Raw genomic sequence first — 16011 nt, 5'->3', positions numbered from 1 at the left:
TGCTAAACAGGTGAGGACAAAGCTCAGGATGTAAAATATCATTTTAAGGATCAGAAAACAGGAAAATATGCGTCACTGGGAATGTTACTGGCAAAGAACTGCGGGAGAACTGAAACAAGAGGTCACACAACTAGGAGTCTAGGTGAACACCAAGGTAATAGGAAAGTTATGAAGTTGCTTAAGGGGCCAAAAAAATGGACAGCATCTTTATCTGATAATGAAAAACAACTCACTAACAAAGGTAATCTCCATCCAGAATAACTTTTCCAAAGCTTTCTGAAATCATGTTTAAAAGAACAAACAAAAATAATTTAAAATCCTATTAAACACCACAAAGTCCCCCAAAACCAAGAACAAATAACTTTAAGACTTCAGATGAAAAATCAGCAAATTGGAACAGGTATATGAATAACTCAGACCCAAATAATTCCCTATGACAGAAATGAAAACCAAGTTAAAAATATTACAGTTAAAAAAAACTTCCCTAGGGACATAGGAAAGAGGCACCAAAAGCAATCACCTCATTTCCCCTGGGACTGCCAGAGGTAGACTGTGAGCCTGTACAGAAAATTAAGTAAAAGGGCTTTTGATTCATAACTTTCTGAACTTGAACTCTGTGGAGTCAAAGGGGGGGGGGGCATCATAGCTAGTTATAGTTAGTACCTGTGAAATTATGAAGGGGATGACAGGGCAGAAAAACACAAAAATCTTTATATTATACACTGAGCCCTACTTAAAGTAATAAAAACCGTGTGCACGAATATAAAATATTAAATACAAGAAGTTTTAAAAACATCTCATTATTGCCAAATTGTCAATGCAAAAGCAACTTGCACAACAATTCAGTTACCCCCAAGTAAAATGAACAACATCTATGACTCTGAAGTCTCATAAACTTGAACTCTGCAAAAAGATTACAAACTCTGCACTGTACACCACGGACTTCAATCCAGACGGTCTTTACACCTCATCTCATGAATGAAGAGTTTAAATAGAATTCCTACTGGAGATACTGTGTTATAAAACCGACAATCTGATTCTTAAGTGAAATATTTAAAAGTTGTTCTTTTTCATTTCCAGCACTACAAAGAAAACAAAATATGCAAATATATCTCATAACAACACAGGACTCACACATTCCATGTGATATTTATCATTCTCAAGACCCCAATTAAAGCTTTAGCTTTCAGACGCAAATCTTATACAATTTCTGAAATTCTGACAGTATTTAAGCAAATTAAACAATTTCAAGAACTGTCCTGATTATACTCTTCAGAGAATCACACATTTTCTACCGACTAACTTGGAATGAAAAGAAATATCATGGCAGGACTCTGTTCTTGATTTTTAGTAGTCCATGCTGGCTAGTTTCATCTCTGTGAACAATTACGTATTTTTCAAATCCACACATGTAAGGTCCAAGTTTAAGAGTTGGGTTTTCCTCATCATACAAAAATAAATAATTTACTCTTCGCAGGGTGAGAACAGTGACTATCTGAGTGTAGGATGAGAAGCTGGAGGCAGGTCTCCATACCTCAAAACCAAAACAATTAAAATCCCAAGATTAAGCGAGTTTTTTAAAAGACCTGAAAGATTGTATTTTAAAACAGTCACCCTAAAAGTTTGAACAATGTTTTCGATTTGTTTTTAAAATGGTGGTCCTAAAATAAAAAATAAAAACGAAGTAACACCACTATGTGTCTGTCATCACATTAGAAAACGGCACCATTTAAAATCTGTGGCAAATGAAAAAGTGTTTCGACAAGAGGGTTTTTGTTTTAATAGTCATCTATGGTATTTTCAAAGAACACGTTTCGAACATCCAGAATGGATGCCAATTCCAAAATGTGCTTCTGGAGATGAGGGTTCTCCACCGTTTCATCCCGTGGCAGTTGTGGATATGATTCTGGGTAGTTTCGTGTTTCCTAACAGGCAAAGAAGAGAAAAGTTTTACAGCTTAATGAAAGAAAAATTATAAACATTAACATTACTGTTAACATTAACAAAATCAAGGAGTAACATAATTATGTATTTTTTCTTTCATATTGGTATGATTCTTTTTAAACATATAAAATTGCTGGGATTTGACCACTTTGACCTTAAAAAAAATAACAATTTCATATGGTTCAACCTAATCTATTAATTTAGTGAGTTGATTCTCAAATATTTACTAGGGCCAATCATTTCTGGGCACTATGCTATACTGTGGAAACCATATAATTTCTACTTGTTAGGGGAGAAATCCTTGCATATTTCACCAAGTATTTGTTAAATGAATGAATAAACAGAGTTGTAGCAGAAATCAAAATAAGAGAAAAAACATGAAGGAGCACAGAAAAGTCAAATTAATAGGCCAAAATCCAGAATTCAACATCATAAAATTCACAATGCCCACAGTTTAAGGAAATGAATAGGCATACAAATCAGGAATATGAGACCCATAACTAGTAGGAAAAAAAATAAAAGCAAACCTATAATAATAGAGAATACAGTATTAGCAGATAAGGACTTTACCTATTACATATACATTCGAGAGCACAATGCAAACATAAATATAATGAGAGAAATGAAAAATATTTTAAAAACCAAAAAGAACTTTTACAGATGAGAAAAATATAATCCCTGAAATGAACAACTAGATGGATAGGCTAACAACATATTAGACATTGCAAAAGGGAACAACAGTGAACTCAAAGACTCAATAATAGAAACTGAAAACAACAAGAGAAAAGACTTTCAAAAAAAATGAATAGCGCATCAGTAACCTATAGGACAATATTAGGTTGTCTAATATATGTGTAATTGATGTCGCAGAAAAAGAGAAAGAGGGAAGACAAAGTACAGGGGTGCACAAAGTAGTTCTACAGTTGTGAGTACATGAAACACAGTTTATTCTTGTATTATTATTTATTAATTATTGCATTTTTTATTTGCATTATGTAAACTTACTTTTGCACACCCCTGTATTTGAAGAAATAATGGCCAAAATTTTCCAAAGTATTTAAAAACTTTAACCCAAGATCCAAGATGCTTGATAAACCCCAAGCAGGAAACACACAACAAAGAAAACCATATCAAGGTACCTCATAACCAAATGATCAGAAACCAATATAAATAAATATCATAATCATTCATGAAAACAGATGCAAAAATCCATAATGAAATATTAGCAAACTGAATCCAGCAATGCAAAAGAATTAATGCATGATCACAAAATACGTTTACCCCAGATACACAAGGTTGACTATAAGAAAATCAATCAATTCTATTCATCATGTTAGAATTTATATATCAGATTAACGAATGCAGAAAAAAGTATTTTACAATCTTTTATACCCATTCTGGATAAAACTCTCAGCAGATAAGAAATAGAAGTGAGCTCAGTCAACCTGGAAAAGGGCATCTATGAAAAACCAACCATTAACATTACAATTTGTGGTAAAAGATTAAATGCATAAAAAAATGAGATAAATTGATGAATGAAAAAGGGATGGATAAATGAAAAGATACATGAGAAAGCAAATACACCAAAATGTTAACTACAGAATCTAGCCAGTATATAGTCACTGTATAATTCTTTAACATTTTAAAATTATATTTATAAAATGGAAAAAAATAGATATTTAAAAATTACATTTTAAAAGGTGCAAACCCTTTTCAAAATGTTCAGGTATATTTGAAAAGGAACCAAATGTTACTTATAGAAGTGAAACACAGCCCGGCCAGGCGTGGCTCAGTGGCTGAGCATCGACCTAGGATCCAGGAGATCGGGGTTCGATTCCCGGTCAGGTCACATGCCTGGGTTGCGGGCTCGATCCCCAGTTGGGGGCATGCAAGAGGCAGCCGATCAGTGACTCTCTCATCATTAATGTTTCTCTCTCTCTCTCTCTCCCTCTCCCTTCCTCTCTCTGAAATCAATAAAGATATATTTTTTAAAAAAAAAGAAAGAAAGAAAAATATATTGCCCTGGACCGTGCAGTTCAGTGGTTAGAGTGTCGGCCCACAGACTGAAGGGTCCCAGGTTCGATTCTGGCCAAGGGCACATACCTTGGTTTGCAGGCTCGATCCTGGGCCCTGGCTGGGGCGTGTGCAGGGGGCAACCAATCAATGTGCCCCTTTCACATCGATGTTTCTCTCTCTCTCTCTACCCCCCTTCCACTCTCTCTGAAAAATATCCTTGGGTGAGGATTAAAAATATATATAAATATATATATATAATAGCTAAAAATTTTACAACCTCAGCTAACAATGTTATGTAATTACCTGAATACACAGAAAAAAACAAACTACTTAGAACCCAGTAGACGAAAGGCTTGAACACACTCTTCCCCACAAAGAACATAGAATAACACATGAAAAGTAGCTCAATCTCAATAGTAATCCCAGAAATGCAAATTAAAACCACAATGAGCTACTACTTTACACCCACCTGATTCACATGGGCTATAAAGTATGACCGCAACAAATGTTGGTAAGGGTTAGAGCAATACTAACTCTTATACACTGCTAGCACCGGTGTAAATCGAGACAACCACTTTGCAAAATGTTTGGCAGTACCTAGTAAAGCTGAATATGCCTAAATCATCTGACCTCACGTTCTACAAAAGTCATATATGTGTACCAGGAAAATGACAAACGATTCCGCAGTGACATTGTTTATAATAATAAAAAACGGAAACCACCCAAATGTCCATTATCAGTAGAACAGGTGAGTACTTTGTGCCATATTGCCAAACAATGAAATCCTATATAGCAGTGAAAACAAATGAATAAAAGCTATAGTCAGTCATCACCATGGCTCAATCTCAGGAATATAAGAGAGAGTGAAAAAAAGCAAGTTCTAGAATACATAAGATATGGATCCATCAATATGTTGTGTAGAAACGCAAATGAGTGTGGCAAACTTTAAAGAAAAGTGAATGATAATTATAAAAATCAGGATTTTAGTTTCATTTAAGAGGAAGACAGGATTAGGGAAAACCTACAAGGGACCTCAAAAGTAATGAAAATGTTCTACTACTTAAATTGGGTGATGGGTACTCAGATGTGCCTTCTTTTGTCCATCTTTAATACTTTACATAATAATATGTGAGTATGATTTTGGATTTAATACAGGGAAAATATAACACATGATGGTTAAATACCTAAAATGGCAAAATTGGTCATTAAAATAGTCTTTGCCTACCCGAAAAATCTTGTGCATCCTCATGGTGGCTGAACAAAAGACAAATCTTGTGAGAAGCAGGCGAAGAAATTCATCGCCAAAAAACTGGAGGAATGCCTGATCTGCAAAGAGGAGAAATGTGACGGTAAAAAGTTGCTTAAAGGGAGAATACATTTCCAAGGGGAAGAAAAGTTCAGGAAAACCTTCTCAACTTTTCTGCCTTCAACAAATACCTCTAAAAATTTAGACAATTTTAAACCACTATAGTACATTCTGTTAAGTGTGCAGTTAGATTAGTAGGGTACCTATTGAACGTGAATGGGTCAGTAGCTGGGCAATATCGCGGTTGATTTTTCGAAGATATTCTTGACACTTTTCCCACAGGCCTCTACGCATGCTTGACAATCCAGAGACAAATAGGAAGGCCATTAGAGGATTGTTCAAAAAGAGAGTGAAGAGGCTACCTCGTTGAGATTGATCTGTAATAACAAACATGTTATATATATTGTTTTATATAGATATATAAAACAATTTTGCAAAAGATAAGAGATGCATTTGAGGAACATTTTAATATACTAATAATATATAATATTAAAGCTGTATTATTAAATCATAATTCAACAAAATAGATTCTGCAAGGAACTACAAGAACATATACTAGGTACATTGCTTTCTGCTGAACTAACTTTAGAGCCTAGTAAACTAAAGAGAAATAGAACATGAACATATTCCTCTGCCTTTTCCCCTCCAACTAACAAATTTTATCCAAAGATAGCAAGGTATAGATCACAAGCAGTTCATGGTAGAATTCTCTGATGAGTTCTAGTATTGCCAGTCTTTTTCCCTCTTTTGTGAGTTGCTCTTTCTCCACCTATCCCTTAAATATCAATCTTTTCTTTCTTTGGCCTGATACATTGCTGGTCTCATCTACTCCTATAATCTCAGTTATCATTTATATGCTTACCAAGTCCCAGTTCTCTATCTGCAGCCTAGATTGAGCTCCTTAGGTCTAGAACTGTGCTGCCTTGCAGTAGCTACTGGACTTAAAAAGAACTTAAAATGTGACTGGTCCAAACTGAGACACACTACGGAATGTAAAATATACATGGGATTTCAAAGCACCAGTACAAAAAGAGATATTGTTAACATTAATTTCACCAGTTTCTTTCTACTTTTTAAAAAATGTGGCTACTAGAAAACTTAAAACTACATAGGTGACTCTCATAATATTTCTATTGGACAGAGTCACTCTAGGCTGCTATATTCAACCTAACTCTCAACATGTCAAGAACTGAAAACAAAATTTTCCCCCCTTTTGTTCTCTTATAATCTAGTTCTTATTCAGGATCACCATTTCACCCAGCATCTCAGCCAGGAGCCTGGAAGTCCATTCCTGCCTCCTGCCTCTCCCTTATTACCTCACCATGACCAAGTCCTCCACCAAGTCCTGTTGGTCCCCTGGGCTAGTATCTTGTGAAGCCAGCGAACCCATGTCCTGGCTCAGCCACCACGGTCTCTTTATTTCCATCAATGCTCCTGTCCAATTCATTTTACGTGAGGTTAACTGGATGCTCTTTCACGGTGCTGCTGTTTAAAGCCTTCTGACAGTGCCTTATTGTCCTCCATTTAAATCATGAAAGGTTGTTCATAATTCAGTCCCACGATCCCCAACTCTGCCCTTTAACTAGCAGGAACTACTTTTAATTTCTCTAAATGTTCCATAACTCTCTCCTCTCAGAGCTCTTATCTCAGGGCTCACATGCTATTTCTCTGCTAGAATACTCACTTTCAACCATTTCCCAGGCCCATCTAATTCTACGGATCCTTCAGCTCCACTTTAGACATCATTCCCTGCCCTTCATCATTCTCAAAGGCAGGTCAGGAGCTCAAAAGTGGCACAGGCTTTCTCCTGTGAGACACCTACAGCAGCAACCGTAACTGGCAGGTCGTCTGTGTCTTCTACTAGACAGCTGGCTCTATGGGAAACATGACTATGCCTGTCGGGTCAGAGTGTCACCTCCAATGCCTAGCACTGTACCTGACAAGTAAATGCTGAATAAATGTTTGTTGAATGAGTGAAGTAACTCTTCGGTAAAAAGAAAACAGGTACCAGAGGCACAGGAACCTGATTTGACATTCCAAATACTTAGGTATCTGCTAGTTTTGTGCCCAGAGGGGGCATATTTAGGAACTAGAGGTCTAAGCTTTATAGCACAAAAGATAGAACACTGGACTAAAAAATATTAAGGGCATATAGTACAACTAAGCATATTAGTAATAACGACAGTTGACACATACTGAATACTCAGAATTATTTTATGAGGCTGGTACTATTATTATCTCCACTTGATAGGAACTAAACTGAGGCACAGAATAAAGAGCCTTCTAAGGTCACACATCTGGTAAGCAGCTGAATTGGGGTTCAAATTCAATCAGTTTGCCTCCAGAGCCTGTGTTTTTATCCTACGCATAAACAAAGCCATTCAGACCAAATAATCTTGCTATTAACCCATCAGACCATGCAATTTTAACTAAAGCTGCCTCTTGATAGGACAAACTGATAGCAGAAAGTATTCTCAAGTAATTGGAAGGGGTTACATATCTCCAGAAATGATAAGCAACAGGCTAACAGAGTCCTTAGAGCAGGAGAATTTTACCGTTGTTTGAAGGTAAGTTCTATCCCTTAGTAATTGGACTTTTGGATATAGGAACTTAGTATTTCTACATGTTTTTCCCTGTTAAATAGCAGAACTTACCTTAAAACAACGGTGAAAAGTCTCCAGCTTCTCAGGCATTCAAATGCTGACCATCACTTCCTGTGTCAAACTATGTCAGCAGACAGGACTTCTGGCTGGGAAGTAGCAGTAAAATGCCCTCTCCCACAGGGAGACATCAGCACTATTCACAGTCAGGGAGACAGTGACATGGTGACAAGCACTGCTAAAACAGCGGCAAGGTTCGTTTAGTAGCTTCCCTAGCTTAATGACTGGGCGCTAGAACCAGACTGCATGTGCTGCCAATTAGGGACAGATTATTAAAAGTTTTTCATCTGAGAAATGGCCAGAACACTGACCTGTCTCTCTGGCACACTGAGAAGAGGTTCTTTTATTTAAAAAATGTAACAAGGCAAAATGTGAACCAAAAAAACCCTTTACATTGTGCCACTTAGGTTATCCTAACTCTTAGGCAGAGGCTGACAAGTTTTCTTGACCAGAAACCTTAGTCTTAAAAGATGCCTGAAATATGTAGCCAGCGATACCGGAAATCATGCCAGGTGGAAGAGACAGATTTCCTGTATCACTGGCTGTATCACCAAAACAAACAGCTGCAAAACAAATTTTAAAATTCACAAATCATGAGTTCCCCAAGAGCAAGGGACCCTTTTCTCTGGAGCGCTTTACCATTTCTCTGAGAATTATCTCAAGGCCTAATGGTAGCACATTAAAGAAGTCTGGTGGTTGGCAAGACTTCTGGGTTGATTTCAGATTGACACCTGCCACATTAAACACCATAAATCCACATGTTATCATTATAGGTGGGGAAACAAAGATCAGTATTATTCAAAATACAGTGTTTATTTGTAACCTATGAAAGTGAGAGGTAATGACAGAACATACCTTGTAAAGCTTTTGGATAAGCTGTAGGAGAAAGTAAGCAGACTAGTGGCTGTCCAAATAAGTTTGTGAAATTCTGTAATATATAAGAATTTAAAACGTTCATTAAAGGTTTGACCAAAGAAAGTAATTTTCCAAAGCACATCATTAGTGTTTAGATTGGGCTCTTTGACTCATTAGCAGCTGCAGAACATCAGTAACAGCTGAAGAGACAGCCATTCATGTATAACTACCATGCACAACAGGCTTTCTTAAAAGAGTCACATTTACTAAGTGAACTGCTGATTTTTAAAATAAAGGCATAGATACGGCTGCAGCATTACAAGGAGAGGTCATCTGGCCATCTACAAAGAGGCCACCCACGGGGCAACATACACTAATGAAGGTGTATTCACAAGCGTGAATTTTCCAAGGTCTAAGGTCTGGCTCTCAGCCTCACAGGCTCTAAAACCTGACCTACTGGTCCGTGAAGAGGAGATCCACTTTTCATGGTAAATCATATTAACTGCTCACACAGAATGATGTACAAAACCAGAATGTCAATGTGTTAATTGACACTGAGAATTAAACTGCCATTCAAAAAATACTCTCTGCATGATTTAAGGACATCCTTTCCCTAAAGCCAGATTTACATTATAAACTGTTTGGTAAAACAAGATAGATAGAACTAAAAGTAAATTTAATAAGAAGTGAAAAAAAAATTGAAACACTCCTGAATCATAAAAATAAAGACTAGAACAAATAGAAAGACATACTATGTTCTTAGACAAGAACCCATTCTAAAGATGTTATTACACTAATTTATTAAAATTTAAAGCAACCTCAAAAAAATGGCCACAGATTTTTTTCCCTGCGACTGAAAGAAATAATTCTAAAGCTCATAAGGAAAAAGTAGATTAGCCAGGAAAACTGCAAAAGAGCAGAGAGAACTAGACTCATCAGATATTAAAAGATACTTTAAAGCCTCAGTAATTAAAAGTATGTGGCCTTGGCATATAAGTGGGCAGAAGATCAATGGAAGAGAATGGAGGTCTAGAATTAGACCCTAAAACAGACAGGACTGAATATATACAATAAAGATAAAATTGGTAGGAAAAATGGGTAGTCTTGTTGAAAAAAAGCTGGCTCCATACACCACACACTGGGATAAAGTATGTCAAAGATTTAAAACTTAAACAATAGAAGTGTTGAAAGAAAATATAAGAAAGGGTTATTTTTATACCCTAGAAGATCTTCCTCTTATGATTATGATTAATAAGCCCAGTCACAAAAAGCAAAAGCTTTTCCACAGCAAAATACAGCATAAACTAAGTCAAAAGCCAAATGATATTCTGGGACATATATTTGCAATGCACATTAAAAAGGATTAATCTCCTTAATATAGAAAGAAATTCTCCAAATCCGTAAGAAAAGGTCTGCTGACCCAACAGAAAAATGGGTGAAAGATGCCAAGAGAATTAATCAAAAAGGTAATACAACTGGTTCAAATGTATGAAAGATGCTCAACCTTGGCGATGAAAGAAATAAAATCGAAGCTACACTAAATTACCATGTTTTAATCTATTAGTTTAGGAAAATTTCTAAAAGTTTGAAAACAGTTTTTGCTGTGCTATGGGCAAAAACAGGGGGCAACACTCACTCATATGTAGGAGTATATATTAGTACAAACTTTTTAGAAGATATTTTGACAACATCTATTACACTCAAATGCGTATTCCATTAGCACAGCAATTCTACAACTAGGAACTTACCCTACCCTATCAAGATACTCTCAAACCTGTAAAATAACACAAGTCCTAAGTTATCCCTTGAAGCACTGTTAATAATAAAAGGACTAGAAGCAACCAAATGACCAGCAATAAGGGACTGGAAGAATAAACTATGGCACAAACGCCCAGTGGAATCCTACGCAGCTCCAGGGAAGAATGAAGTTCTTTATGAATGGGTATGAATAGATCCCCTACACTTCTCAGAAGTTAAAAAAGTAAGATACAGAGCAGTTGCGTATGGATGTTACTACCATTTATATAGCAAAGGCGGCTGAATACGAGGTATTTGTTTGGCTTAGGTATGCATTTAAAAATTTGTTCTAGAAGGATAAACAAGAAACAGACAACAGTGATCACCTATAGAGAGAGAGAATAACTGAGTGAATTTGGCCTGGGAGGGATAAAGAGATTTCACAATATGCCTTTTTTATTTTAGTTATCAGTACAAAAAATGTAAACAATTAAAACAAATTAGAAATTTCTTGTAATCGAAACAAAGGGAGTGCGCTGAGTGAGATTAAGGAGCCCCCTCCAGACCAGGTGGCTTGCAGCACTCTCCCACACTGCAGAGACGCCGCCTGGCTCGCTGGCCGTGGTGCGCTCGCTCTTGAACAGTGCTGAAATGAACACTGCTGCTACTCTCGTCCCGAGGTTTCCCTTTGTTTTGCTTCCCTTGCTGATCAACTTCTCTCCTGATTTTTAAAATACTGTGTAAAAAGAGTTAGCGTAACGAGCCTGACTGTTGTCCTTTCAAAGGCCTGCTTACAAGGTTGGCCCTTGGCTGGCTTCTGGGAACTTAGATTTGGGTGAGTTCCCACCATTAGCAGAACCGATAAGAGTGGCTCACTTTACCCAGGCTGTGCAAACACGATGGCTTATGCTGAACACCTGCTTGCTTTCTGGGAGGATGGCCTTTGGCATGTGCCAGGCACAGGGTGCCTACATGATCAGTCCCCAATAGACACCCTGGGTACTGAGTCCCTCATGAACTTCCCTGGTAAACACTGTAGCTGTGTCGTTTCAACCTGGTGCTGGGGGAATTAGGAACATCCTGTGTGACGTCACTGAGAGAAAACTCTTAGAAGTCTAAGCCTACTTTTCTCTCGACCTCATCCCATGTGCCTTTTCCTTTGCTGATTTGGCTCTGGATTCTTTATTGTAATAATACCCTGTAGTGAGTATGGCTATAGGTTTAGACCCATGAGTCATGGGGGTGACCTTGGGGCTCTGATTCCCTTCTTTCAGATTATACTTAAATCTTAGGCCTGGGAAATAGTAACTTCAAGGATGCTTCACATCTCTGTTTTAACTCATTCAGTAATTAATTTTATAGTTTAACTCCCATAGGATAATCCTATTTTATTTGCAAATTTTTGGGAATGTCTCATAATTTTGCCACATATATGGATTACATGATTCAATGCTATTATGTTTTAAAAATTATGGCAAATGTATATAAATGGAATATATATTGGAGAAATTTTAACTTGTAGCTCCTACATAAGATTGCTATTGAGTTTTGTACATTCACCCCGTATCTAACTGCTTGCTGAACATGTATTCATATTAATAGCTGGTCAAATGCTTGAAGAACAGTGGGTATCTCTGGAAGAGGCTTCGAGGAGGGGGGACCAGAACACAAAGCTCCTAAAAGGAAGACTGCCAGGTGCATGTGAGGAGCAGCAAGGCCAGTGCGACTGAGAACTGATAGGGAGACCAGCAAGAGAGATCAGAGATACTGGAAGGGGGGTGGGCAAGGAGGTGTGTGAGGGCAGGTAACAGCACCTTTACTCTGAGTGAGACTAGGAGCTGCTGGAGGTTTCGAGCAGAGAAGTGACAGGATCTGACTTAGAGCCGCACGCTGCAAGGGCTCAAGGGCAGAAGGAGGAAGGCTGGTTAGGAAGCTGCCACAATAATTCCAGGGAGAGCCGATGGAGGTATGGACCAGCGCCAGGACAGTGGAGGTGCTAAGGTTCTGGATATAGTAGTTAGAGACAGAGGATTTCCTGAAATGGATGTGGGGTGCTGGGAAGGAGGAGTTAAGGAAAATCCAGGAGAGGAGACGGAGAAAATGAGCTGACTCCAGATCTCTTTTGTCCTGAGGCAATCGAGCAACTTGAATCTAGGGTTTAAAGGCCCTACCCAGAGAAGGGGAAAGAAGTCAGAGCTCAGGTTTTGCTTGAAATGGGAGTCTAAGAGAAAACCGTCCATGTTAAATTACAATCCCAAAGGGCTACACTCTTCATGTAAGGATGAACCAAAACAAACTTCACAGCCTCCTTCCCCAAGAGTCCTCCTCAGGGAAAACTGTCTTGGTGCTGAGCAGAGACAAACAAAGCGAAACAATCCCTGAGGGTTTTAACTAGAAGTGAGCCGTCAGCTTGTTCGCAGCTCAAATTCATACCACCAAGTAATCCCCCAAACAGGGTCCTGAAATAGGAGTGCCTCCAGGTGTCCAGCAAAGCAAAGCAGACCCTCTGTGGATAAAAGTACCTTCACTCTAGGATCAGTGAATTTCTCACAAATAATTTTAAGGATGACAAGAAACTAGTCGAAGATAACCAAGCATACAAGGATTCAAAAATAGCAAAGGGTGTCTTTAAGCAGCAAAAGGTTTCAAGTATAAGATTATCAGAAAGATAATAAATAATAAGCATGCGTATTAAGTTTAAAGGAATAAAGAACAAACCTGAAAATAGAAAATAGGGAAGTATAAAAAGAACAATGGATTATTTTAAAGAGAACCAAATGGAACTTCTAGAAATGAAAATTACCACAGCCAATATAAAACTCAATAAATGGGTTTAATAGCAAGTTAATCACAGCTGAAGAAAGAATTTGTAAATTGAAAGATAGCTCAGAAGAAATTATCCAAATCTCAACCTGAGGGAGAAAAAAGTCGGAAAACAAAGAAGAAAAGTGAAGAAATGTGGAAGTCAGTGAGAATGCTGTGTGTGTGTGTGTGTGTGTGTGTACACACACACACACACACACACACACACATATATATATAATCAAAGTTCCCGAGATGAGAGAGAAGCTGGGGCACAGCCAGTATTTTGAAGAGACAACGGCTGAGAATTTTCCAGCACTAATGAAAAACTCCAACCTATCCATTTAAGTCTAACAAGTCCCAATAGGTTAACTCTAAAGAAATAAAATGAGAACTCACAATGTAACTGTAGAATGCCAAAAATTTTCAAAGGAGCATGAAAGCAATGGAATGCGCGAGGCTGGCTGGCAGAAGAGCTCTTTCATAATCTTGCTGTGAGGGTGAGGGCCTTCACAGGCCGCAGCAATCTGCAGCCGCCAGCCAAACAGGACAAGGCTGTTCAGATAAACATGACTGTTCTGACAAATGAGTAAGTCGTGTTCACCGGCAGGCATCCAGCCTTGTCATCATTACTTCAACACTCAAAAGTTCTTCTTCTTTCAAAGAAAAGAAAGCAGAATTGAAAAGAAGTGTTCAGAATGACAGGGGGATTTTTTGCACTCCCACTAGTACTACATTAGTACAGATGAGGCCACTTCCACTCGCCTAGTCTCTAATGGAATCTGAGAGCCACAATGTGGGCCGTAATTGTTACACGGATCCTGGCGTTCCAATCCCTCTCTCCCGCAATGAGGCTCAGACCAGCATGCAAAGCTCCTGTTTTCCTAAGTGGAAAGAGCTGGGGTTTTGGAATGACAAAGACTGCTGGTATTAGTTAGGCAAGTTCCTTAAACTCCACAGGGAAAGCTTCCTCAACTATGAGGAAAATAGTACCTATCTTCATTTAATTATCCAACATGTATTATTTTCAGACTCATAACCTAGGGGTTCAACATATATTTACTAAGAACCTTTTAAATGTGAGGCCCTGGGGACATTAAGATACATGTGTATACAAATATAAACACTCACACAGAGACTTGAGGGAAAACCCAGCCTAATGCTAATAGTCAGACATTTGTATTCCAGGCAGAGTAGCTGAGTCTGCTCTGGGGAATATGACTAGGCCATGAAGACAGTCCTAAAGCTACCTCAGAGACCAGCCAACTAACTAGTCCAGCCAGATTGTCACACTGAACAGTGCAGGGTGACAAACCCTATCCACAACCTCAGAGATTCTGACCATTTTCCCAGCTTCACTCTTAAATCTGAGCAGATACACAAAAATTACAATACTCAGAGGAAAGTCTCAAATATGACAGGTACCAGCAAAAAGAAACAGAAACACATTACTGTGAAGGAAACAGAGAGCAGGGAGAACTTTTAAAATGATCACTGATATTCTTACAGGTAAGGGAATATATTTCAACCAGGATAAAAAACAAGAAATTATACATGTGTATGCATATGTGTTTTATATACATCTATATTTTTATGAAAGAAATATCTAAAGAACAAATTTAAAAATCCCACTAGCAACATTAGAAGATAAAGGCAAGGGAATTTCCTATAGAGCTAAAAGATCATTAGATGGAAAATAAAGGACAAGAAAATCAGAGGACTTGACCAGAAGGTCTAATATATGAATGACAAAAGTTGTCAAAAGATAGAACAGAGAAAATGGGGGTAAGGAAATCAGTGGGACGACTCAAGGTGATGGGCACAGTCCCCACACTGAAAGGACTCACCCACTACATGTCAAGCACCATGGTTAAAAGCAAGCCCACACAAGGGCAGATGGGAAACACTGAGGACAAAGAGATGAGCCTATAAGCTTCTAGAGACTGAAAACAGGTCACATAGAAGAACCCAGAATTAGAATGCTTTGTACTACTTAAGAAACACTGGAAGCTAGAAAGCAATGTAGCAACGCCTCCAAGTTCTGAAGGGAAAGTATTTCTAATCTCTTCCAAAACCACCATTAAAGTGTGACGGTAAATTAAAGACATGTGCAGAAGTACAAGACTTCAAATGTTTTCCCTCATGTTCATTCTTCCTCAGGAAGCTACTATAGCAGATGCTGCACAAAAATGAGAGTAAATGTCCAAGAGGAAGACACAGGAAAGAGGGATCCAATACACACGGCAGATGAATTCCCAGGGTAATAATGAAAAGAGATTCTGGGATAGGAGCTGTGCAGCATATGTATAGGGCACCAGTTCAGAGGCTTGGAAGATCATTCATCACAAAGATAAAATAAAGAGGCTAATGAATCCGACCAATTTGAAAAGGAGTTAGAAGTTAGACAGTTGAGGAGACTGGGTTTGAATCAGTGATAAATTCAGGAAAAAAAAAAAAAAGAACCCAACATGGAAAAAAGATAGGTAATTATTTGCTCCAGAAATCTGCATAGGAAAGAAAAAGTTTACTATGTGGCTTAGCTGTTCAAAGCACTTTATATTCGCAATAATGTAAGCACTAAATATTCAGTGAATCAAAATTATGATATAAGTTTATTGTGTGGATAAAAGGATGTAAAAGGTATAAATGCAAACTGGGGCTATAAAGGGGAAAGGAAACTAAATTTCTCTC

At 37.9% G+C, this 16011-nt stretch overlaps 1 protein-coding gene across 4 annotated transcripts in view; it reads right to left on the bottom strand.

The window, feature by feature from the left end:
* Positions 1–701: 701 nt before the first annotated feature.
* Positions 702–16011, bottom strand: part of SCAI (suppressor of cancer cell invasion) — a 73833-nt gene continuing 58523 nt past the window's right edge. For 3 of the 4 annotated variants that reach the window (XM_081152501.1, XM_081152502.1, XM_081152503.1), the window contains 4 exons: positions 8782–8854; positions 5470–5643; positions 5186–5286; positions 702–1925 (listed from right to left, as the gene is read on the bottom strand). In XM_081152501.1, the coding sequence (XP_081008627.1) occupies positions 1779–1925; positions 5186–5286; positions 5470–5643; positions 8782–8854 (495 nt within the window). In that variant the 3' untranslated portion in view covers positions 702–1778. Of the gene's footprint in view, positions 1926–5185; positions 5287–5469; positions 5644–8781; positions 8855–16011 lie in introns of those variants that run through there. The other variant, XM_081152504.1, reaches the window with a different exon arrangement.

The sequence above is a fragment of the Miniopterus schreibersii genome (assembly GCF_964146895.1).
Source record: "Miniopterus schreibersii genome assembly, chromosome: 11".
Taxonomy (NCBI): Eukaryota; Metazoa; Chordata; class Mammalia; order Chiroptera; family Miniopteridae; genus Miniopterus; species Miniopterus schreibersii.
This window is presented reverse-complemented; position numbering and strand designations above follow the sequence as displayed.